The sequence below is a fragment of the Meles meles genome, chromosome 12 (assembly GCF_922984935.1).
Source record: "Meles meles chromosome 12, mMelMel3.1 paternal haplotype, whole genome shotgun sequence".
Taxonomy (NCBI): domain Eukaryota; kingdom Metazoa; phylum Chordata; class Mammalia; order Carnivora; family Mustelidae; genus Meles; species Meles meles.
In genome coordinates this window covers 75,364,104-75,388,050 of record NC_060077.1, presented here as the reverse complement: position 1 = coordinate 75,388,050, position 23,947 = coordinate 75,364,104, and the positions used below count along the sequence as shown (strand labels likewise).

General features: G+C 37.5%; 1 protein-coding gene across 2 annotated transcripts in view; it reads left to right on the top strand.

Annotated features, from left to right (window-relative positions):
* The window catches only part of MBD2 (methyl-CpG binding domain protein 2), a 70,031-nt gene that overhangs the window by 23,651 nt on the left and 22,433 nt on the right, over positions 1–23,947 (top strand). For both annotated transcript variants that reach the window (XM_046024758.1, XM_046024757.1), the window contains exon 3: positions 8,310–8,447. In XM_046024758.1, the coding sequence (XP_045880714.1) occupies positions 8,310–8,447 (138 nt within the window). The remainder of the gene's footprint in view (positions 1–8,309; positions 8,448–23,947) is intronic.

Sequence of the window (23,947 nt, the reverse complement as noted above, 5' to 3'; positions counted from 1 at the left end):
TCTGATCCGCAAGTAGGCGGAGAGGCAGGCAGAGAGAGAATGGGGGAAGCAGGCTCCCTGCTCAGCAGAGAGCCCGGTGCGGGGCTCAATCCCAGGACGCTGGGATAATGACCTGAGCCAATGGCAGAGGCTTTAACCCACTGAGCCACCCAGGTGCCCCCCCCCCTTTTTTTTAAGATTCTATTTATTTATTTGACAGAGATCACAAATAGGCAGAGAGGCAGGCAAAAAGAGAGAGGGGAAGCAGGCTCCCTGCTGAGCAGAGAGCCTGATGGGGCTCCATCCCAGGACCCTGGAATCATGACCTGAGCTGAAGGCAGAGGCTTTAACCCACTGAGCCACCCAGGCACCCAAGTTCCTGAATTTCATTAGCATGGTCAAAAGCATGTTAATGCTGATAATAGAAATAGCAACTATTTTTTTGTTAAAGATTTTATTTATTTGACAGACAGATCACAAGTAGGCAGAGAGGCAGGCAGAGGGGGGGGGGAAGCAGGTTCACCGCTGAGCAGAGAGCCCCATGCGGGGCTCCATCGCAGGACCCTGAGATCATGACTTGAGCTGAAGGCAGAGGCTTAACCCACTGAGCCACCCAGGCGCTCCAGAAATAGCAGCTATTTATTCAGAATTTACAAGCCAACATGATTATAAAATACATGCCTATTTTGTTAATTATTGTCTTTCCCTAACCCCCAGAATGTTAGCTCTGAAGCAGGGACTTTTTGTTTTGATGATGATCTTATACCCAGCATGTGGCTGGCACACAGTAGGCAAATTTGTTTAGGATATTTGTTCAGTGACTGAATGAAAGCTGCATTGCAGCAGCATCATACATGCATTACCTTGTTTGATCTTTGTAAGGATCTTATGAGTGGTTATTTACAGATGAGAAAAGTGACCTTAGAAAAAATAGTCTTTGCTTTTCAAATTGGGGCATGAATATCTCTTGGGGGCTATGTACTATATGGAAAGCCATAGAATTAGAATGGTACTTGAATGATACTTGGACGTATCAGTTTTACTTGATCATTTTGGGTAGGTAGAACAGCGTTTTTACATTAAAACAAACATGGCTTGAGGTGCCTGGGTGGCTCAGTTGGTTAAGCATCTGCCTTCAGCTCAGGTCATGATCCTGGATCCTGGGATCGAGCCTTGAGCCCTGCTTCTGGCTCCCTGATGAATGGGGAGTCTGCTTTCCCCTCTGCCCCTCCCCCTGCTCACACTTGCTTGCTCTCTCAAGTAAATAAATAAAATCTTTTAAAAAACTTAAGGGGCACCTGGCTCACTCAGTTGTTAAGGGTCTGTCTTCAGCTCAGGTCGTGATCCCAAGGTCCTGGGATCGAGTCCTGCATGAGCCCCACATCGGGCTCCTTGCTCAGCGGGAAGCCTGCTGCTCCCTCTTGCACTCCTGCTCGTGTTCCCTCTCTCGCTGTCTCTCTCTGTCAAATGAATAAATAAAATCTTAAAAAAAAATACAAAAAACCTTAAATATGGCTAATTTTTAAAATAAAGTACAAAATTTGCAGGATTTAAGATAAAAATGAGTCCTTTTGGCTCTAGTCATAGAATATGTACAGTTCCAAAAGTCATTCAGCTTTAATTCAAAGCCGGGCTGGGAAAAGTGATTAGTTAGAATAAAAAATTAAATTCCTGCTGTTTGGACTATGCTGTGTGACGGCTTATGTGGTATACACAACAGGGATGATTTTAAAAGTATTTCTGTATCCTTAACTTCTGTGTGTCCTCTTTCCTGTAGTTGATCTAAGCATGCACCTGAGATGGAGGTACAAGCTCTTTTTTTTTCGCGTTCCCCTTTCGTAGTCTACCTTCTCTCATTTTATAGGAGAGCACACTTTTTACTTGTCTGCAGATTTACCATGGTGCAGAATGTGTGATCTCTAGTAAAGGAGTAATTTAAGATATTGGTGTTGATGCCAAGAAAATGAATTACTTGGTAACAGTTAAGTTTTTCTGCCAGTATAATTCTTTGTCTGAAATTTATAGAGAACTTAATGTAGACATTAATTAAAAATTTTTGATGATTCACAATGCAATATTTTGACATATAACTCAAAAGAAGTTCAGAGATTGACAATAAATCTCATTCTATTTACTCATTTATGCGAACAAGTTTTCTTGGTGTTCATCTTTAAAAAATGAGAAGTAGGAACAGAATTGGTTCTAAATCTTGGCCCATTCTAGCAGCTAATAATACTCATCCAAGCCCATGAAGTTAGTTCTAAATTTAAAAAAATCTCTTCTTTAACACAACTAATTTTTATTTCACTTACTAATGTGTAATTTACTGTTTGGGGCAGTTATATGCTACCGAGGTAGTAAACCAGAAATTTATTAACTTTTTTTTTTAAAATCACTGAGAACTTTATGATCACAAGAAGTTTAAAAAAATAATCTCATAATGTATAAATGATCAGTGAAAAGTTTTCAAGTTGAAAACAGGAAATAACTTTGGGAATGGAATTATTCAAAGAGATAAAGGAGTGAAAATGTTTAACCATTGAAGAGTTTGTTCATATGTAAGTGGTTGGTGGGTATATTTAGATTGTGTTAGATATATCTTAAAGTGATAAGTTTATTATCAAAATGTCAACATTTAAAATACATTCTTTGCAATTACTTACATTAAAGTTTGAAATAGTCTTGATGTCAGCTTTGAAATGTAGGTGAGGTATTTTCAAATATTTTTTAGCCGGTAGGAATGTAGAAATGTTTGAGAAATCACTGGTTGATGACACATGCTCTTCATCCACCTCTTTAATTACCCTCTTTTCTAGCCTGACTCAAGCTAGGTCTACTGAAAGGCTGCATGATAATTAGACCACACTCGTATTTAGTCCCTTTAAGAACCACCGTCTGCAAGTTTCCTTTAAATTTTATGTTCTTGGCTTTTAAGGGAGGTCATTGAAAAAGAAAAAGCATTTGAAATTTGCTTAATATTTGTTGTGATATTAGTGCCTTTAATTTTTTTCTAGACTTAATACCAGAACAGCTTTGTTTTCCTTATTAATTGGTATGTTTCCTCCTCTCTGACCTGATATCTATATGATTTAATGTTTCTCTTTCACCCAGACTTCTAAAAATTTTAGATCCACTTTTGATGCTCAGTGCTAGTATTGATCAGTATTAGTCTTTTCAAAAGGAAATTTGTTTTCCCCTATCACTGATTCTATATTTTTAAAAATTAATTTTTATTGAATATTTGTTCTGAGTGTATAAAGATCCACCTCAGGTATTTATTGGAAAAAGATAAACTTTTGAAAAGAATTTATAGATTTATTTTTGTATTCCTCCCAGCACCTAAGGGGATAGAATAGAGTCTCAAAAATTATTTGAGTTATTTGAGTGCTTCCAGCCTAATATACACATTATTATAAAATACATTAAATTTTGGGGGCGCCTGGGTGGCTCAGTGGGTTAAAGCCTCTGCCTTGGGCTCAGGTCGTGATCCCAGGGTCCTGGGATCAAGCCCCACATCGGGCTCTCTGCTCCGCGGGGAGCCTGCTTCCTCCTCTCTCTGCTTGCCTCTCTGCCTATTTGTGATATCTGTCAAATAAATAAATAAAATCTTTAAAAAAATACATTAAATTTTGATTTGAGGGCTAGCTTATATACCGAGATTTAGCAAGGTGGGAACCTTTTCTTTCTAATATTAGATTGTGCATGTTTGCTAATTTTTTTTTTTTAAGATTTTATTTATTTGACAGAGAAATCACAACTAGGCAGAGGGAGAAGGGAAGCCGGCTCCCCAGTGAGCAGAGAGCCCAATGCAGGACTCGACCGGAAGACCCTGAGACGGTGACCTGAGCCAAAGGCAGAGATTTAACCCACTGAGGCACCCAGGCGCCCCATGCGTGTTTGCTATTTTAATTTTGTGATATAAGAAACTTCTGCTTTACTTTTTCTTGTACTGAAAAGAAAGATTACAACTATTGAAAAAGTATTTGCTTTATAACTCCTAAGTTTATGACGGATTAGTCGTTATTTACGATTCAGACAGGGCGCCTAGGTAGCTCAGTGGGTTGGGCCTCTGCCTTCGGCTTAGGTCATGATCTCAGGGTCCTGGGATGGAGCCCCGCATGGGGCTCTTTGCTCAGCGGGAGCCTGTTTTCCCCTCTCTGCCTGCCTCTGTGCCTACTTGTGATCTCTGTCAAATAAATAAATATAATCTTGAAAAAAAAAAGGATTTAGACATACAACTGGACATGAACATGACTCTTTGGCATTCCTCAGGTGAGAGTCCTAATAAAATTTAGTGTTTTTGTGACAGTTTGTGGGAAAACCAGTCAGTCCAGTTTTTCAGATCACATGCCACTGTTTTGGAATACAAAATTAATTAGTACAAAAATTCTGTCTTCAGAGCTTTCAAGCCAGTTAAAGGGAGAAAACATAATAAAAATCAAAATAAGATCAAGAGAAAAGTAACAATAGCTTCTTGAATAATTTCTTACTCCGTCCCACTGAGGAATGCACTCTTTATCAGACAGTGGAGTTGTGTATTTTGAATACTTTTAGTCAGATTTTTCTTCTAATTTTTTACTTAATGCATCAAAAATATGTTAAGGAAAAAAATAACAATCTTACCATTGTAGCACCAATAATTGTATATGTTTCATGCTTCCTTCCAGTCTTTGTGAATTCAGGATTTATTTAGAATAGACCCTGCTGTCTGTAGTCATTTTTGGAACAATGAGAATCTTAAGAGGCTCCACTGTTTCGTCATACAAAAAGTTGCAATATACTTCTGTGTCTGCTGATGCCATCTTGTTCTAATACCAGCAGAGTATATTGTTCTTTAATAAAGAGTGGAAGCATTAAAAACCAAACAAGGTATTATTTAGTGATATATACTAATTTTAACTAGTGACAGGAAAAGTTCTCTATAAGTTTAAGATTGAATATTAACTATTTTAGAGTTTGGGTAGCTTCACCTAGAGCCTCAGAATGCTCTACATGTCATAAACAAGGGGTATCCAAACCTGTGCATCACAGAATTACCAGGAGAGTTTTCTTCTTCTTCTTTTTTTTTAATATTCATTTATTCATTTGAGAGAGAGAGTGTGTGGCTGTGTGTGCGTGCGCAGGTGAATGGGGAGGGGCCAAGGGAGACAGAAGCAGAGCGGCAGACTCCCTGCTGAGCGCAGAGCCCCATGGGAGGCTCAATTCCAGGACCCTGAGATCATGACCTGAGCCAAAATCAAGAGTTGAATGTTTAGCCGACTGAGCCAGGTAGGTGCCCCATCCAGAAGAGCTTTAAAAAATGCACATTCCTGGGCTTCACACTTTTAAAGATGGCATTCTAAGTGGTGGTTTTGCAGCTTGTCAGTCAAATTGGCGTCCTTCTAAATAATTTTCTGAAAATCTATAAAAATAGAAAGCTAAATGCCTAAGAGACATTGTTAGTCTTATTTAAGATGAATATATCTTGAGGCCCAGGCAAACTCAGTCTGAAGAGCAGGCGATTCTTCATCTTGGGGTTGGGTGTAGAGATTACTAAAAAAAAGAGTTAAAAAAAAAAGGATGAATATGCCTCATAAAGGTAAGCACATACATTGGAAAAAGACTGAGACAGAGGAAGGACAAGCATGCCCAGTACATACAGAGAAGAGGGGATAGGGGGAAGGGGGGTGTGGAGAGGATGGTAATGGAGACATATTTAGTAGTGGTCCAAGTAATACCATAATTGTTCTAATTGTCAGTTTAATATATTCTGATGCTTACCTTTCTAGACATTGGTAACATTTTTTTTTAAAGAATATTCTAGATAGTTCTTTGGGTTCTTCAGATTAATTTCCCCAAAATGAGGTTAATCCCAAGCAATATTCTTTTTTTTTTTTTTTAAGATTTTATTTATTTGAGAGAGAAAGAAGGAAAGAGAGAGAGAGCATGAGAGGAGAGAGGTCAGTGGGAGAAGCAAACTCCTTGCTGAGCAGGGAGCCGGATGTGGGACTTGGTCCCAGGACTCCAGATCATGACCTGAGCCGAAGGAAGTTGCTTAACCAAGTGAGCCATCCAGGCACCCCCAAGACATTGGTAACTTTCCTAAAGCAGAGGTCACAAACTCAACACCTAGGGTTCAGATAGGTTAATTCAAACATGAGTTGTTGAGAAGTTTTGCTAGAAGAGAACCCTTGACACCTCTTGTGAGCAGCCATTATTAATTAGTTATGGCCTGCTGTGGTCTAATCAAGTCCAGTATTTCTAGATCTTTGAGTTTTTAAGAGAAGCTAGAATCCGGATGTTATGTGAAATGTCCAGATTTGTAGATGTTCGTTCATTTTATTAAACACTAAAAACTGAACAAAAGACATCTATAGTTTAAACTTGGTTCTCCTGCCACCAATTTGCAATCTTTGTTTCAGAGTATCATTTCTCCAAGTGGTCCCTGGATCAGCAGCAGCAGCAGCATCACCTGAGACCGTAATAGAAATGCGAGTTCCCGGGCCCCACTGCCAATCTCTACTGAATCAATCTCTAGTAGGAATGAGGCCCAGGATTCTGTTTTAAGAGACCCTCTGAGTGGTTCTGATGTGTGCTGAAGTTTGAGAACCATTGTTGTGCAGCCTGGAAGTTGATAGCACAATTTTTATCTGAGGATAGTTGTAAAGACAAAAATTCATTGGCTATCCTATAGAATTATCAAGTATATTTCTATGTCAAAAATACCAGAGGTATATTGTTTTCAGATACAGATGACCATATGTGTGTGTGTGTGTGTGTGTGTGTATAGCCAGAATACACACACATATGTGTGTGTGTGTATGTGTGTATGTATATATATATATATATATCCAGAATCAAAATATACAATGATTAAATCACATTTTGGTTTTTTTTTCCTCCTTCCTTGCCCCCCTGCCCGTCCACCTCCCGTGGTTGTTAGAGCATTCGTTGCAAATGAACTTCATAGCAGCTCTGCCACATTTTGACTTCACTAGAACACATCTTAGATTTTATTTACTAGTTGATTACAATTAGTTAAGTTTGTTGCCAAATTGTGTTCTGTTTGCTAGAATTAGAACTTCCATTTCTAATTATCTTTTTATATGGGAGTGAAATTTAACTTATGTGGTTTTATGTAAGCCTGGCCTCCTGATAGCTGACCAGTTCACATTTCAATAGCCCAAGTATGCCATTATTTTCCTCCATTCTCAAGTGTTGAGATGATTGCTGTACTAATTATTGTTCTGAAAACCCTCCTTTTTGTGTTACCCATAAATACATTTGTTCATTTAAAAATCCCAGTTTTATGTAAGCCTGGCCTCCTGATAGCTGACCAGTTCACATTTCAATGGCCCAAGTATGCCATTATTTTCCTCCATTCTCAAGTGTTGAGATGATTGCTGTACTAATTATTGTTCTGAAAACCCTCCTTTTTGTGTTACCCATAAATACATTTGTTCATTTAAAAATCCCAGTATCATGCTAATCAAATTAATTATGAATTTCATAATTTTCTTATATTTTAAAGTACACAGAAAGCTTTTATTTATTTATTTTTTAAGATTTTATTTATTTATTTGACAGACAGAGATCACAAGTAGGCAGAGAGGCAGACAGAGAGAGAGGACGAAGCAGGCTGCCTGCTGAGCAGAGAGCCCGATGCAGGGCTCCATCCCAGGACTCTGAGATCATGACCTGAGCCACCCAGGCGCCCCCACAGAAAGCTTTTAAATGAGAAAACTTCATGTATGTCTTGGATAATGAAGTGCTAAAGATGTGAGCTTGAGTATTTATAATGCTGAGATTGAGAAGTTTGGAATAATCTGATTTAAAGTAATGGATAATGGTATTTGTCTTTCTCTGATTGACTGACTTTGCTTAGCATAATCTCCAGCTCCATCCATATGATTTCACTCATGTGGAATTTAAGAAACAAAACAGGGGCGTTTGGCTGGCTCAGTCAGAGAAGCATGTGACTCTTGATCTCAGAGTCATGAGTTTGAGCCCCATACTGGGTGTAGAGATTACTTAAGTAAGTAAAAAAAACTTAAAAAAAAAAAAAAGAGACAAACCAAGAAACAGACTCTTAATTATAGAAAACTGTTGGTTACTAGAGAGGAAGTCGGTGGGGGGATGAGGGAAAAAGTTTATGAGGATGAAGGAGGGCACTTGTGATGAGCACTGGGTGATGTATGAAAGTGTTGAATCATTATTTGTACATCTGAAACTAATATTACACCATATATTAACTAGAATTTAAGTAAAAACTTGGAAGTAGTAGATAAATTAATTCATCAAATTATATTTATATGTAATATTTACTAATGAAAACATGCTTATATTCACAGGGTAAACCAGACTTGAATACAACATTGCCAATTAGACAAACCGCATCAATTTTCAAACAACCAGTAACCAAAGTCACAAATCATCCTAGTAATAAAGTGAAATCAGACCCACAACGAATGAATGAGCAGCCACGGCAGGTAAGGATCTAATTGACTCTCCAATCTTATTTGTCAGAAAATTCTGGTATTTTTACCAGACATAGTTCAAGTAAACTGGTTAAAATGGAAAATATTTGGAAAGAAAACTGTTTTATGTCCTAGGCTATTGCATGAATGCTGGAGAATAATACCATATTTAGGTAAAATGTTTTAGGAAAAAAGTTAATTAAAAATGAATCTAAATTAATACTATGGACTACATTTTTATGCTTTTGTGTGGTAATGTACATCAGATTTGCTTCCGCTAATCTTAGTTTTTTCCTAAAGATTATCTTTCCAGGGGATAATATTTCCCAAGGGGATGAACCATGCAGTTTGTGTTGCTTAGCTTAAAAATATTTTCTATTTATAGAGACTACTTTTTGTTCTGATTTCCTATTATATGAAAGCTGTCCCTCCCCTTTTGAAAAACAGAATTAAATAAGCTTTGTCAATATGGTATATTGTCCTGTGACTTCCATTTTTGCAGAAATTGAGTTTATATTTCTCTCTCTTTATTGCTTCAAGCTGTATTGCACCAGAATCTGTTCTTAGAAAAAAAGTATTATCTGAGAGGCCTCCCTGCTGCTTAATAATGTCACACAGACAGGGGAGGAAGACTTGACAAAATACTTAGCTTTCCAAATAACCTTGCTTATTCACTCCCTAATTATGGTCAAAAAGCTTAGGTGCTTCTGGAATTTTTAGTAGCAATTGGGGTGAGGAAGTGGAGGGAGAAACATCTGTGCATATTTTTTCTCTCCTTTCTCTGCCTCCTCCCACTTACAGATTAGAAATGCTGATTTACCTACAACGATTATCTTTTGCTCTCATATTCCTGGTTTAGATGCCTCACTCCACCTTTTCATTTGAATTTGTTTTTTCACTAGTCCCTCAAGTGTCTCACCTCCAGACTTCATAAAGGATTGGGCCAAAACTTTCAGACAGTTGCTCTAGAAGAAACTACATAAAGAAATTCAGTTCCCACATCCTCTGTAGTGTTTTTTCCTCTTCAGGTGAGCCAGGAAAACAGAAGATATTTGGAGCCACATTGGATCAGCATCTTGCTATAGATGTCTCAAGATTTGAAGTTCTAAACTTGCTTTACTGTTGGTCCCCAAGAGATTCAACAGGGGCCATGTAAGTGTATCACATCCGATATAAAAGATGCGTACCTGCATGTGCCTTTAGGCTCTTGTCACCACTTAGGTTTTCTTTGGGCCATTCGGCATTCTGTACCAGGCTTTCCCCTTCTGTTTTACCGTTGCGCCCAGTGATAGTCAGCAAACCACCGGTAGTTGTAGTATATTCGTGACAACAGGGAAGCAATTCTGCCATTCTGAACTTTGCCCACCTTGATAAAGCCGTTCCCTGATTGTATTCTTCCTTAGAGACTGTCGAAAGTCTTGAACATCTTGTCCTTTGGCTTTTTGGTGATTTTTAAATCATTTCCTTGTAAAGATTTTTATCAATTGAAATTTTTCAAAGTATGTAATTGGGTAAGACAGTTTGCTTCAAAAAGCCCAAAAGATGAAGAAAGTGGAATAACTAGTAATAATAGTTCCATATTGGGAATTGGAGTTGTCTTACTGAGAATAGGTAGTAGATGGATTTTAGTCTCATCTTTTCCTTGTCAAATAATTCTCAGTATAGTTTATAAACCCAAATATTTTACAGACGAATTGACTGGCAAATTATAGTGACTTAAACAGTAATTTAATTGTTCTCTGTACCTAAGTTCAGTCACAGATTTGAACAACTGTAGTAATTATATTCACCGGGTGTTTACCTGGCTGTGGAGACACTGGTAATGGAGATTGTTAAAGCTGAAGTAGTCAGATCAGTTACTCCTTATTCACTGATACATTGGGTAGTTTTATATTTTCCTTCTTTTATTAAAGTTTATGACATTGTTTTCAAATGAAAAAAATATGTCAAAAAAAGCTAAATCCCACCCCCCCATCTTATGTCATTTTAACTCAGATCTTTTGAGGGTTTTATCTTCCTTTTAGCTTGCACAGACAGGAAGTGTTAAAATTATTTAGGAGGTTACTTCTCCAAAAGTTTGAACTGTTTTTCCCTTTATCCTCATGTCACCTGACAGTTTTTGCTGTTTTTGATTATACCAAGACACTAGTTGGCTTTCCCCTGTCTATATCTTCAGCATTAGAGTTGAGGTAATATTTGACTATTGTCACACTAATAGGATTTCAGAATAAAGGACTGGGCATTGGGCAACTCTAGGAAAATAGCAGAGACAACTTTTATATTAATGTTTTGAAAATCATAATGTCATTCTGACTATTGCAGTATAGATCCTGGTTTTTTAAGTAAAGGAAGGATGTTGATTTAAATTATATTTTGACATATATATGTCAGATACATGCTAATCAGCTCTCATTGTTGAGGAGATAGTTGACCAAAAAAAAAAAAATAGGCAAAAATAATTCTTCCAACTGTGCTTTTCCACAGCCTTGCTGAACCAGATTGGCAGTATAAATTGCCAGATAGTCCATTTGGAGAAGTTATTTTGATCATCCAGTAAAAAAACTAGACAAAGAGGTTTCTATTTTTGAGGTTCCTGTGGATATAAATGTTTTTTATTCCTTAACTGTGTCACAGTCTTTTAATAAGGTATTCAAGCCATTGGTATTGTAATTCTTTTTAGAGTGTTGAATTTTGAGACCTAGAACTAGGATTAGATTTTTGGATCTTAACTAGGTTCCACTTTGAATAGGTTGAAGTGATTAATTTAGATGTGAAGCAATCATATAAATTAATAATTCTATCTTATATACTATCCTATGCCTGCATCACCATATGACAGTCTGATTTGAATTCAGTAAAATATATGAATTATAAATTTCTAGTGTATTGATTCCTTGAAACTGCCTTAGCTTTAAAATTACAAATTAGGGCATGTGAACAAAAATGCATTAAACAGAATTCAGCAGGGATTTCTGCCTATAATTAAAACTACATGGTAGAGATGGAATCTGTAAAACCTGGTTATGATAGGGTGAATATATTTATATGTATACTATCAGCATATTTGATAAGTGCTTGTCCTTTCATTAGATTAAAAAGATACCTGGAGTGGGGTGAAGGGTACTCTACCAACTATAAGACTATTATCACAAACAGTAAGATCACTGAAATGTCCTTTTCTGGTCAGATATGTAAAGCATGTCCAGAAATCTTTTTAACCTAATTGAATCATGATTTTGCTGTTAAGGATATGTTTCCCAGCTTTCTTCCATCAATATATGAAGAAATCACGTTTCTGTTTCTTATCTCTTTGATGCTGTCATCTTTGACACTTTCTGGTCTCTTGCTTTTTCTTTTATCCTCAACTCAAAGAAACTTCATTGTTGAACCATTGCTGCTTCTTTTTAATTATTATAGGGCACTCAGAGGCTATGGATGTTTTTGATACTCTTTGAATATTAATTACATATCTTACAGAATATTCACTTTTTTTAACCAAAATATAAATATTTAAAATCAGCAAAGAAGTGGATTTAAATGTTATATTTGATCCTGGATTTTTTCCTTGTCTTTGCTAATTCTTCTCTTAAAAGATAAGAAACTTTACTCTCTTCAAGAAGTCAGACTTTTTTTTTTTTTTAAAGATTTTATTTATTTATTTGACAGATAGAGATCACAAGTAGGGAGAGAGGCAGGCAGAGAGAGAGAGAGGAGGAAGCAGGCTCCCTGCCAAGCAGAGAGCCCCATGCAGGGCTCGATCCCAGGACCCTGGGATCATGACCTGAGCGAAAGGCAGAGGCTTTAACCCACTGAGCCACCCAGGCGCCCCCAGACTTTTTTTTTTTAAATGATTTCCCCCCCCCAGCTTTATTGAGCTATAACTGACATACAACATTGTGTAAATTGGAGGTCTACAATGTGATGGTGGTTTGATACACATATACACTGCAAAATGATAACCACAATAAGGTTAGGTAACTCAGCCATCACTTCACACAGTTGCTCTTCTTTTGTTGTGGTGGTGGTGGTCTTGGTGAGAATAGCTCAGATCTCTCTTAGCAACTTTCAAGTATACAATACAGTATTGTTATCTATGTTCACCATGCTGTACATTAGGAACCCAGAACTTACTCATCTTATAACTGGAAGTTTATGCCCTTTGACCATTTCCTCTCCATCCACCCCCACCCCTGGCCACCACGAGTCTTCTCTTTGTTTCTATGAGTTCAGCTTTTTTAGATTCCACATGTAAGTAAGATCATATAGTATTTGTCATTCTCTCTCGGACTTATTTCACTTAGCATAATGCCCTCAGGGTTCATCCATGTTGTTATAAATGGCAGGATTTCCTTCCTTTTGATGGGTGATAATATTTCTTTAAGCATTCATCTGCTGATGGACACTTAGGTTGTTTCCATGTCTTGGCTATTGTGAATAATATTACTGTGACATGGGGTTATAGATACTTCTTAAAAGCAGTGACTTCAATTCCTTTGGATATGTACTCAGAAATGGGATTGCTGGATCAAATGAGAGTTCTATTTTTAATTTCTTGAGGGAACCCCCACATTGTTTTCCATAACAGCTGTACCAATTTACATTCCTATCAACAGTGCACGAGGGTTCCCTTTTCTCCACATCCTTGCTAGCACTGAATAGCCCTTGTTTTTTTTGTTTGTTTGTTTGTTTTAAGAATTTTTAATTTTTTTATTTGACAGAGAAATCACAAGTAGGCAGAGGCAGGCAGAGAGAGATGGGAAAGCAGACTCCCTGCTGAGCAGAGAGCCCGATGTGGGCCTCGATCCCAGGACTCTGGGATCATGACCTGAGCCAAAGGCAGAGGCTTTAACCCACTGAGCCACCCAGGTGCCCTCTTGTCTTTTTGATAGTAACCAAGACTGAATATTTTAAAATATGTTAGAAGAAACTTTTAAGATGAAATTAAATTTTAAAAATATGTGCACTCTAAAGACATTGTGTATGAAAAGCTTGTAAAATATTTCAGTATTTAGTTATTATAACCCATAAAATTACTCTTCATTCTAGACATTTTAACAGTATTTACTTCTTCCTAACCTCAGAAGGTTACTTCTAGTATAGTCCTATATTAGTGGTTTTTTTTTTTTTTTTTAAAGATTTATTTATTTGACAGAGAGAAATCACAAGAGAGGCAGGCAGAGAGAGAGGAAGGGAAGCAGGCTCTCCGCTGAGCAGAGAGCCCGATGTGGGACTCGATCCCAGGACCCCGAGATCATGACCTGAGCCGAAGGCAGCGGCTTAACCCACTGAGCCACCCAGGCGCCCCTATATTAGTGGTTTTATGATTGAGAAATAGACAAGCTAAAGCACGGAGTTCCATAGAGGATATTATATTCCTTTTCTCTAGATAGAAACATTGGCTGCCTGGGCAGAGGAACTAGACGACATGTTGTCTGGTACTACTTAAAAGCATTATTCTGGGTGATGTAGGAAAGATCTCCTGTACAAAGGTTCAAATATAAATAGTATAGACTCGTGCTATAGGTGTTCCAGAAGGATGGCACTGTGGCTAGGAGGGTTGGTGAAGTCTTTGGAAAAGATGCAGGACATATAAGCTTTTTTTTTTTTTTTTTTTAAAGATTTTATTTATTTATTTGACAGATAAAGATCACAAGTAGAGAGGCAGGCAGAGAGAGAGAGAGGAGGAAGCAGGCTCCCCTTCAAGGAGCCCGATGCGGGGCTCGATCCCGGACCCTGGGATCATGACCTGAGCGAAAGGCAGAGGCTTTAACCCACTGAGCCACCCAGGCGCCCCAGATGCAGGACATATGCTGGACTTTGCAGACTGAGTGGATTTAGAAAAGCAGATGGGAGGGTGAAGACATTCCAATTACGGAGAGTAGTGTTAGCAAAGCTCTTAAAATGGGAATGGGCAAGGAATGAGAAGATAAGTTGTTTGGGTATCAGGGTTTCCATGGGAAGTAGTGGGAGTTGAGAATGTTGTAATGGACTTCCTTAAATGTCAGTCTTTACAATTTTAAACATGTTATCATTTGCTATATTTATAAGAGAAAAAATTTGGGATAGATAAAATTTCTCATAATTCTTTTTTTATAGTATAATTACAATAGTATTTTAGCATTTTTAATATTCTTTCAATATTTTTTATTTTTAAAAATTTTTTTTAAAAGATTTTATTTATTTAACAGAGAGAGAGAGAGCACAAGTAGGCAGAGAGTCGGGCAGAGAGAGGGGGAAGCAGTCTCCCCATTGAGCAGAGATCCCGACATAGGGCTCTATCCCAGGACGCTGAGACCATGACCTGAGCCGAAGGCATAGGCACCCAGGTGCCTCCAATACTTTTTAAAAAAGATATTATTTATTAGAGAGAAAGAGAGTGAGTACGAGTTGGGAGAGGGAAAGGAAGAAGCAGATTCCCCACTGAGCAGGGAGCTTGATACAGGGCTCAATCCCATGACCCAAGCTGAAGGCAGACACCCAACTGACTGAGCCACGCAGGCGCCCCTATTCTTTCAATATTTTAATGCATCTTTTGATAGTATCTTGATCATCTTTTGATAGTCACCACAATATATATACATATATAGACATACTTTAATATGTATACATACCATTATCCATGGTTTTATATATTAAAACGTTATCCATGTTTTATATAATTAATGTGCTATGATTTTACGATTAATTTATATTGCTCCAACAACTGTGTATTATGCTAGCATGATTTACTTGACCACTTCGATAGTGTTATTTCCAATTTTTCACTATCATAGGTAGTTCTCCAGGGAGTCTTATATATGTACCTTCCTTCCTATATTTTGCATTGTTTCATCAGACTAGATTCCCAGAAAACAATTAGTGGGAATATATATGATTTTTGATAGATACTGGCAAATAAATTGCCAAAGGGTTACACCAATTTATTTATTTGTTTATTTATTTAAAGATTTTATTTATTTATGACAGAGAGATAGCGAGAGAGGGAACACAAATGCAGGGGAACTGGAGAGGGAGAAGCAGGCGCCCCGCTGAGCAGGGAGCCCAAATTGGGGCTCCATCTGCAGGGATCCTGACCTGAGCCAAAGGCAAATGCTTTATGACTGAGCCACCCAGGTGCCCCAGGGTTGCACCAATTTAAAAGTCTGTGCATAAGTTATGTGCATACTAGTTTTAGCTTACCTTCATGGCCATCGAGCATTATCGGTACTTTTTCTTTTTGGTAACTCAATATATAAAAAATGGTATTTCACTGTAAATTTGCATTTATTTGAATAGTCATGTAGTTGAACAAACTAAAGCATTTGTGTTTAACTTTGCAAATAAGAAGCGTTTAGAGGATTTTGAATAAGGGAGTAGCTTTTTTATTACCCCTCTGAACTGAATGTAAATGTATCTCCTTGTGGCCTAAGGCTAATTCCAACATCTGTGCTCCTCAAATGCATTCCCTTGGATTATGTCAACTACAATTCACCATCAACTTCTCTCTCCAAATAGCTTCTTCCCCAAAGCTTTTAAATATACACAAATTTTCCCTATTATTATTCATTTTACTCTGTGTCCCTTTTAAGATTTGTTTTCTTTCTTTTCCTTTGACAGTCAAGTTTCTTGGAATTGTGTGTATTTAATACCTACCTTATCTCTTAGTATTTATATCTCTGAAATACCACTTTTGTTCCTGCTTAGCCATTTGAATGGCTCTCATCTAGATTGCTGATGATTCCTATTAAATTGGATGGACAAATTTCAGTCCTTTTTTTTTTTTTTTTTTTTTTTTTTAAAGATTTTCTTTATTTATTTGACAGAGAGAGAGATCACAAGTAGGCAGAGAGGCAGGCAGAGAGAGAGGAGGAAGCAGGCTCCGCGCGGAGCAGAGAGCCCGATGCGGGGCTTGATCCCAGGACCCTGAGATCATGACCCGAGCCGAAGGCAGCGGCTTAATCCACTGAGCCACCCAGGCGCCCCCAGTCCTTTTTTTAAATTAAAAAACATTTTGTTTTTTTTTCCTAAATAAATAAATTTCAGTCCTTAAATTGCACTACTTGACCTGCTTTCGAATTATGCACTATGACTACCCCTGGCTCCTGAAAAACTTTTTTATTCTGTGACTCTGTACTCTTGGTTTTCCTCCTTCCTTGTTTTTTCTCACTCCCCTTCTTTGGTTCCTTTTTTTCTATCCATCTTTTAAAATCATGGGGTTTCCCAGGGAATACTGTGCACTCACTCTATGTAAGGCCTGCATGGATGATTTCATTCATTCTCATGGCTTCAGTTATCATCTATATGTTAATGATTTCCAAATTTATGTCTTTACTCTGAGCTTTAGTTGTTTGTATCAATCCACTATTAACATTGTTTGCTTGGAAGTCTCACCAGGACTTCTAATTCATCTTGTAATCTCAATCGTCCTATCAAACTGGCCCTTTCTTCTGTGTGCTGTATCTCAGTGAAAGTACCACTGTCTACCTGGCTGCCTAAACCAGAACCCTGAGCATCATCCTAAAGTTTTCCCATTGTTTACCGCAAACATCTAATTAGCCAGCAAGTCCCATTGACGTTGTCTCTGTAAATAGTCACTTGTTCCATCTCTATGTCAGGTAAATGGCATTTCATCTCCTCTCTCTGCTTCTTGTCTTATTCTCGTCAGTTTATTCTTCATACTGCATTCAGAAGCTCCATCTGACTTGAAGATCTGATAGCGCTATTCTTCTGAGGACGTTTCAATGATTCCTGTTAAAGGAAAAAGCCACTAAATATGATGTATAAAGTCAAAACACCTGACATGACTCACAAAGTACTTCATAATTTGGCTTTTGCTTATCTCCTTGGCCTCTCTTCCTTTTCTTGTTCTACACGTGAATCACATGAAACTTTTTGCAGAGTTTTGAGTGTGCTATTCATCCCCCCACCCCATGCCCACATCCTGCCCTTGCATTCTCTGGTCATATCTCATGCTGTTTTCTTTCCTACATTTAATTACCCATTTTCTACTCCTCACTCAAGTCTTAACTTAGATATCCCTTTACCTGTTCAGAGAACCTCTTATCAAGTCTGGAGTTAGAGTTCTGCCTTAGCATCTCTCCCTTTTCCTCTTCTGCTCTAATTCTATTAGTTATTCATTACTTTATCCACAGTATCTCCATTATGTTGGTGTTTAATATGCATTTGTTGAGTTACGAATTAATGAACTTTTTAAGTTAAAAATACTTTAACCGAGTCTTCAACCTGTCCCAGCACTTAGCTAAGTAGTGGGGATATTGCAGTGAACAGAATAGCTCCTGATCTCACAGATCTTCTCTCCGACTGTGATAGGGAGAGAGACAGACAAATACGTACATATTTATCACGGTATGATAAAGGGCAATGAAAAAAAGAGCAAAGGAGAGAATATGTGGTCTTCAACAGTGGAGAAGTATCGGGAGAACATTCTAGACAGAAGTCTTAATCTGGTTATTGTAGGTAGTATGAGAAATGACTTAAGGCTAGGAGAACACTGAAGAAACTATAGGAAATTAAGGCATAAATGATAAGGTCTGTTTCATGCTAGTCATAAAGTAATTTGACAAAATTTGTTGACTTATCAGCCATGCCCATGAGGAGTCTCAGAATTTAGGTAACAGGGAGAATTATACCATTGATAGGAATATGGAAATATTGAGGGGTAGCTCAGTTTTTAAAAAATAATAAAATATGAATATGAGTATTAGAAAATTGTATCCTTAAAGCAATCATGGGATCTCTGGGTAGTAAAAGATGATGGATTAGAGCCCAGGAGAGAAAACTGGTTTGAAGACTTGTCAGTTTTTATGGAGGTAGTAGTTACGGTGAAAAGTTAGATGTAAATTTTTAAAAAATTAACGAATCCATGGGTTATTCATTCATAGTAACCTTTAATCATCATGTATTTGTAGTCCATCTAAAAAATATTTCAGCTATCATGTAGGGAGATCCATGACATTTTTCAAAGTTTTAATATTTAGGTAACATAGGAATATAGATGAAAAAAATACTAAAAAATTTGTGTTTCAAAAGAGTAGTTTCCTACTTTTTATGTGTTTTAGTCTCATTTCCAGAAGGATTTATTCTTAATTCTGGCTGTTTTCCTTTATAATTGCCTCTGTGTTTCTGAATAATATACTTAGTCTGCTATTTTGTTGTTGTTGTTAATTTTTGACATTATTTCTTGATTTCTCACAATGGTAAATGAGTACATAGTTCTCTGTTCTCATGTTCCGAACATAGTTGTATCATGTTTTTGGTTTAATAGGGTCTACATTATAATGACTGAAAATATTCATGGGTAGGTCAAATAATGCCCAATCATCATCATCAGGATGGCTTTCATAATTTGTTGTTGTTGTTAATCTTAAGAATTGTATGCTAGTTTTTTTTATAGTTAATCTTCCCTAATGCCTTAGTATTTCTGCCACAGGCCTATCAGTAATATTTTTCTTATGCTGAAATCCATGGGGCTCCATCTTGTGTTTTTCCTGGAGTCACCTCGATTCCCCTTAGGCTGGATTCATCCGCTAGTCCTGCTGGGTAGCTGTGGCTCTCTCAGTATACTCTCTGTAGCTCTCTCAGTATACACCCTTAATTGTAGCTAATCCTCCAGTACCTTTCTCATAAAATATAGCGGGAAGTAAAGTTTTTGAGAACCTGCCCATTAGAAATAACTTTATTCCTCTTGGACATAATCAGGTTTGACCCAGCATCATTTACCAAAGAGAGCATTCTTTTTCATTGCTCTGCATTGTCACGTCTGTCTTAAATGAAATGGGAAAGTGTGGAAGTTTTATGAAGGTCAGTTTTTGGGCTTCCAGTTCTATTTTTGGTATATCTGTACATGTGAATCAGTTTCTACACTCAGGCCTATGTCATGAGTCTTTTTGTCTCTTCTTTCCTAATAACTCACTGTCTTCATTACTGTAGTTTTATAAAAAGTCTTGATATCTGGTAATGTACATTTCCAGCTTTGTTATTCTTGGTTCAAGATTATCTTGGTTAGTTTTGACTTTTTTGCAGTTTCACATAAATTTTAGACTCACCTTGTCCACTATTCTCCAGAGCTGCTAGGCTTGTAATCTACAGGACAATTTGGGGGAGAATTATCATTTTTACAATGTTGAGTCTTACAATTCACAAATCTTATATATACCTCCATTAAAACATAACATTATATTAAAATATTAGTTTTTAGTCTAATGATCTTATATATCTTTAATTGATTTCTAGGTATTTGATGTATTTTGATGCTACTCTAAGTGATTACATTAAATTATTTTTGTTTTCTAGTTGTCTGTTGCTAATATATAGAAAAATTTGATTTTATAGATTGTACTCATTTATCTTTCTAAATTCACTTATTTAAGTAGTCAGTGAGCCTCTTCAACTTTATACATGAACAAACAAACCTGTCATTTGCAACTGAGAATTTTATTTCTTCCATTCTGACCCTTAAACCTTTTTTTTTTCTAGTCTTATTTCACTAGCTAGAACTTCTAATACAGTCTTGAATAGGAGAGATAGCAGACATCTCTCTCTCATTCATGTTACCAGGGAGTGATTTTAGTGTTTCTCCATTAAATATGATACTTGATGTAGGTTTTTTTTGGGTAAATACCTTTTTTAAGATTAAGGAAATGAAATTCACTTCTATTCCTCATCTGCTAAGAATATTTTTCATGAATGGGTATTGAATTTTATCAAATTCTTTTTTTCTACCTAGTTAAATGGTAAAAAGGTTTTTATTCTTTATTCTGTTAATATGTTGAATTACAGTGATTAGTTTATGTGGTGGATTGCACTGCTTGATTGTTTTTTTGAATGTTACATAAGCCTTGAATTCCTGGATTAAGCTAAACGTGGTCATGATGTATTATCATTATTATTGTTGTTTAGATTTGCTGTTATGTGGTTTAGGATTTTTTGCATTTATATTCACTAAGAGATTGATTTGCATTTTTCTTTCTAGTAATTTTCTTCTCAATCTTTAGTATGGAGGTTTTGCTGGCTTTGTACAATAAGCTGGGAGTTGATCCTTCTTTTATGTACCCTGAAGAGTTTGTATAAAATTGGTACTTTTCTCTATGTGTTTGGAAGCGTTCATTGTGAGGCATCTCCTTCCTCTGCCCCCCCCACTTTTTTTTTTTTTTTTAAGATTTTATTTACCTATTTGACAGAGAGAGAGATCACAAGTAGGCAGAGAGGCAGGCAGAGAGAGGAGGAAGCAGGTTCCCTGTGGAGCAGAGAGCCCGATGCGGGGCTCGATCCCAGGACCCCGAGATCATGACCTGAGGCGAAGGCAGCGGCTTAATCCACTGAGCCACCCAGGCGCCCCCCCCGCAACTTTTTTTAAATGAGAAAGCTTGAAATTAGGTTCAGTTTATTTGATAGGTATGTAGATGAATATCCATATTTTCTATTTTTTCTTCTTTTAAAAATGTATGTATGTATGTATGTATGTGACGGGGGGAGGGAGAGAGAGCACAAGCAGCAGAGCAGCAGGCAGAGGGAGAGGGAGAAGGAGATTCCACGCTGAGCAGAAAGCGCAGTGTGGAATTTGATCCTGGGACCCTGGGATCATGACCTGAGGGAAGGCAGACGCTTAACTGACCGAGCCACCCAGGCTCCCCTCTATTTCTTCTTGTATCGAATTTGAGAATATGTTTTTCTAGTATTTGTAGATTTCATAATTTTCAAATTTAGTGGTTTAAAATTGTTCCTAACACTTCGACAAGTATTACATGCCTGCTCTGTGTAGGCTCGTTCAATAGTGCTCGTGACAATCTTCAGACAAGCGGATGGTACTGCCTATCCATCCCCCTCAACTCTGAGTCTTGCTGTTTGCGTCATTCTTCCAGCCTCTTTATCCCAAAATGTTACCTTTTGCCTTAACGAGAGATCTCACTGTAGTTTGCACAGCCACATGAGTCAAGCTTTTCCTTGATTTACATAGTAATTTTCTTGTCATGATCTTGCCCTTTCTTCCTGGGCCACTCTCACAAAATAAGGAGGTAGCTAGGGTTTGACTTTGATGTTTACAGACTGTGGTATTTAAGTTAAGTTGTTTCTGCTGACCAGAACTAGACAACTCAGATGTCATGCGGGGTTGATTTGAAATAGAGCACTTTATAAACTGGACAGTGAATTCCTTCTGGGCAGAAACATCATTCCTCTGTGTAGCCCTAACCCAGGGTCTTGCATATTTAGCTTTTCATGAGTCAGTGAATATAAAGTGCACATTTTCTGGGTTTTGCTTTAGTCTACAAATACATGACAAGGCCCTTTGATGAGGTTAGAAAAAGCCTTAGAAAAGTGAATCACATATTCATTGAATTTATGAAATTCTAACATTAGAAAATGAGAAATTCAATAAAAATTGTATATTTTCAAAGAATTTCCTCATTTTTTTAAATCAGTGTTTTGATGACTTGAGATGGATAAGACAGTGATTAGTATTTCTATTTTACTAGTGAAAACACAACCAAAGAGATTAAGTGACTTAGGTAAGCACATCTATTTAGTAGTTTAGTCCAGGATCAAAATATTCAGCTCCCAAACCAGTGTCTTTCTTTTACCCTGTACTCCTTCTACATACTCTCTAAAACATGTGAGTGCCAACGCTGTATCTAACATCATGGTCTTCACAGAGATGAAGACTGTGCTGAGTAAAACTCTTAAAACCGTGAGATTTTAAAGGTGACTTTTGGTTCTTCTATTTTACAAATTATTAACAGATTCTTTAAAAGGTATATCCCATTCATGCATCGTAAATATTCGTTTTTTTTTAATATTTTATTTATTTATTTGACAGAGAGAGAGGTCACAAGTAGGCAGAGAGGCAAGCAGAGAGAGAGGGAGAAACAGGCTCCCCACTGAGCAGAGAGCCCGATGCGGGGCTCGATCCCAGGACCCTGAGATCATGACCTGAGCCGAAGGCAGAGGCTTAAACCACTGAGCCACCCAGGCACTCCTGTAAATATTCGTTTTTGTTAGAAAAAAATTCTCATGGTCTTCTTTCCTTGACTCTTACCATTAGTTTTAATTTGTTTCTTAACAGTAATAGAAAATACAGAAGCATACAGAGAACCATCATAAAAGAGACTTTCCTAAGTCTTCTGACAGCAGGTGAATTCAACAGTGAGGTAGGGCTCGAGTCAGGAACTGGATTTGGTAATTACGAGGTTACTGTGACCTTGAGCAGGTCAGTGTTAATATACTAATAGGAGTAGAGTAGAGTTTAGGAGGAAGAGAATGAACGGAAGGTTCAGGAAATAGAGGGAAAGTTTCTCCTCTAGTAGAAAGAGGAAGATAGAGCTGGTTGAGGGAGAAGTAGTATGTGTGCATAGGGACATTTTTTAGGTTATCAGTGTTGGAGTAAGAAGCCCAAGGAGAGGAAGAAGGAAGATGGAAAATGTAGGAAGAGAAGTTGGGCAAATTGTTGGGGCAAGATTAGGAGGAGGCAGAAGATATGACCAGGAGCCAAGTGTAGAGATAATCTGAGAAAAGCACCAGGATACTTATTCCTCTGAGACAAAAGATAAGTAAAGAAAGGGTAAATGACTTGGAGGGGTCTATTGTAGAAGGGATATTTGAAGAGGCTGAGGGCCCTTGCGCTTGAGCTTCTGGCTTTCTGGTCAGCACAGAGTCTGTGGTTACAGCTTCTCAGCATAGGAGCTAACTAATGTTTAGCTTGTGGTACATATTCAATAAACAGAAATAGTTCAGATATATAGGGGTTTTAGATGAATTTAGTTTCATTATCGAAATTTCAGTATGTTTCTGTATACAATCGGTTTACTCTTTTAGTGGAGATTATAATTTCAAAAGGTAAGGGAGGATGTATTTTCAAACAATATATGAGGGCTAAAATCAGTTCCAAGGTTTTCTGTGGCTCAGTTTGGTGAGATGCTTTTTCTCTGGCCTTTAAATTTAGAATTGCTCAGGTCCTACCTGTAGGTAGGACATTAAGATCTTATGGAAATTAGCATGTTCAAGATGTTTGGTTCTGTTTTGTTGCTGTACCTAGACTTGAATACCTAAAATCATTCTGAATGGAGATGCACCTTTCTCGGTAGTCAGTGGCAGATTTGAATATGCATGTGGTCTCTGACCCTTTGGGAATAACAAAGAACTCTTTCTAAAATCTGTACATAGAGGGGCGCCTGGGTGGCTCAGTGGGTTAAAGCCTCTGCCTTTCGCTCAGGTCATGATCCCAAGGTCCTGGGATCGAGCCCCGCATCGGGCTCTCTGCTTGGCGGGGAGCCTGCTTCCTCCTCTCTCTCTCTCTGCCTGCCTCTCTCCCTGCTTGTGATCTCTGTCTGTCAAATAAATAAATAAAATCTTTAAAAAAAAAAAAAATCTGTACATAGAGATTCTTTCCAACTTATGGGTTGGAATATAAAATGTCGTGTTTCAGTTATTTGAAACTCTATGGCTTCCAGTAGAAATGGTTTTATAAATGGTTCTAGGGGCACCTGGGTGGCTCAGTGGATTAAGCCGCTGCCTTCGGC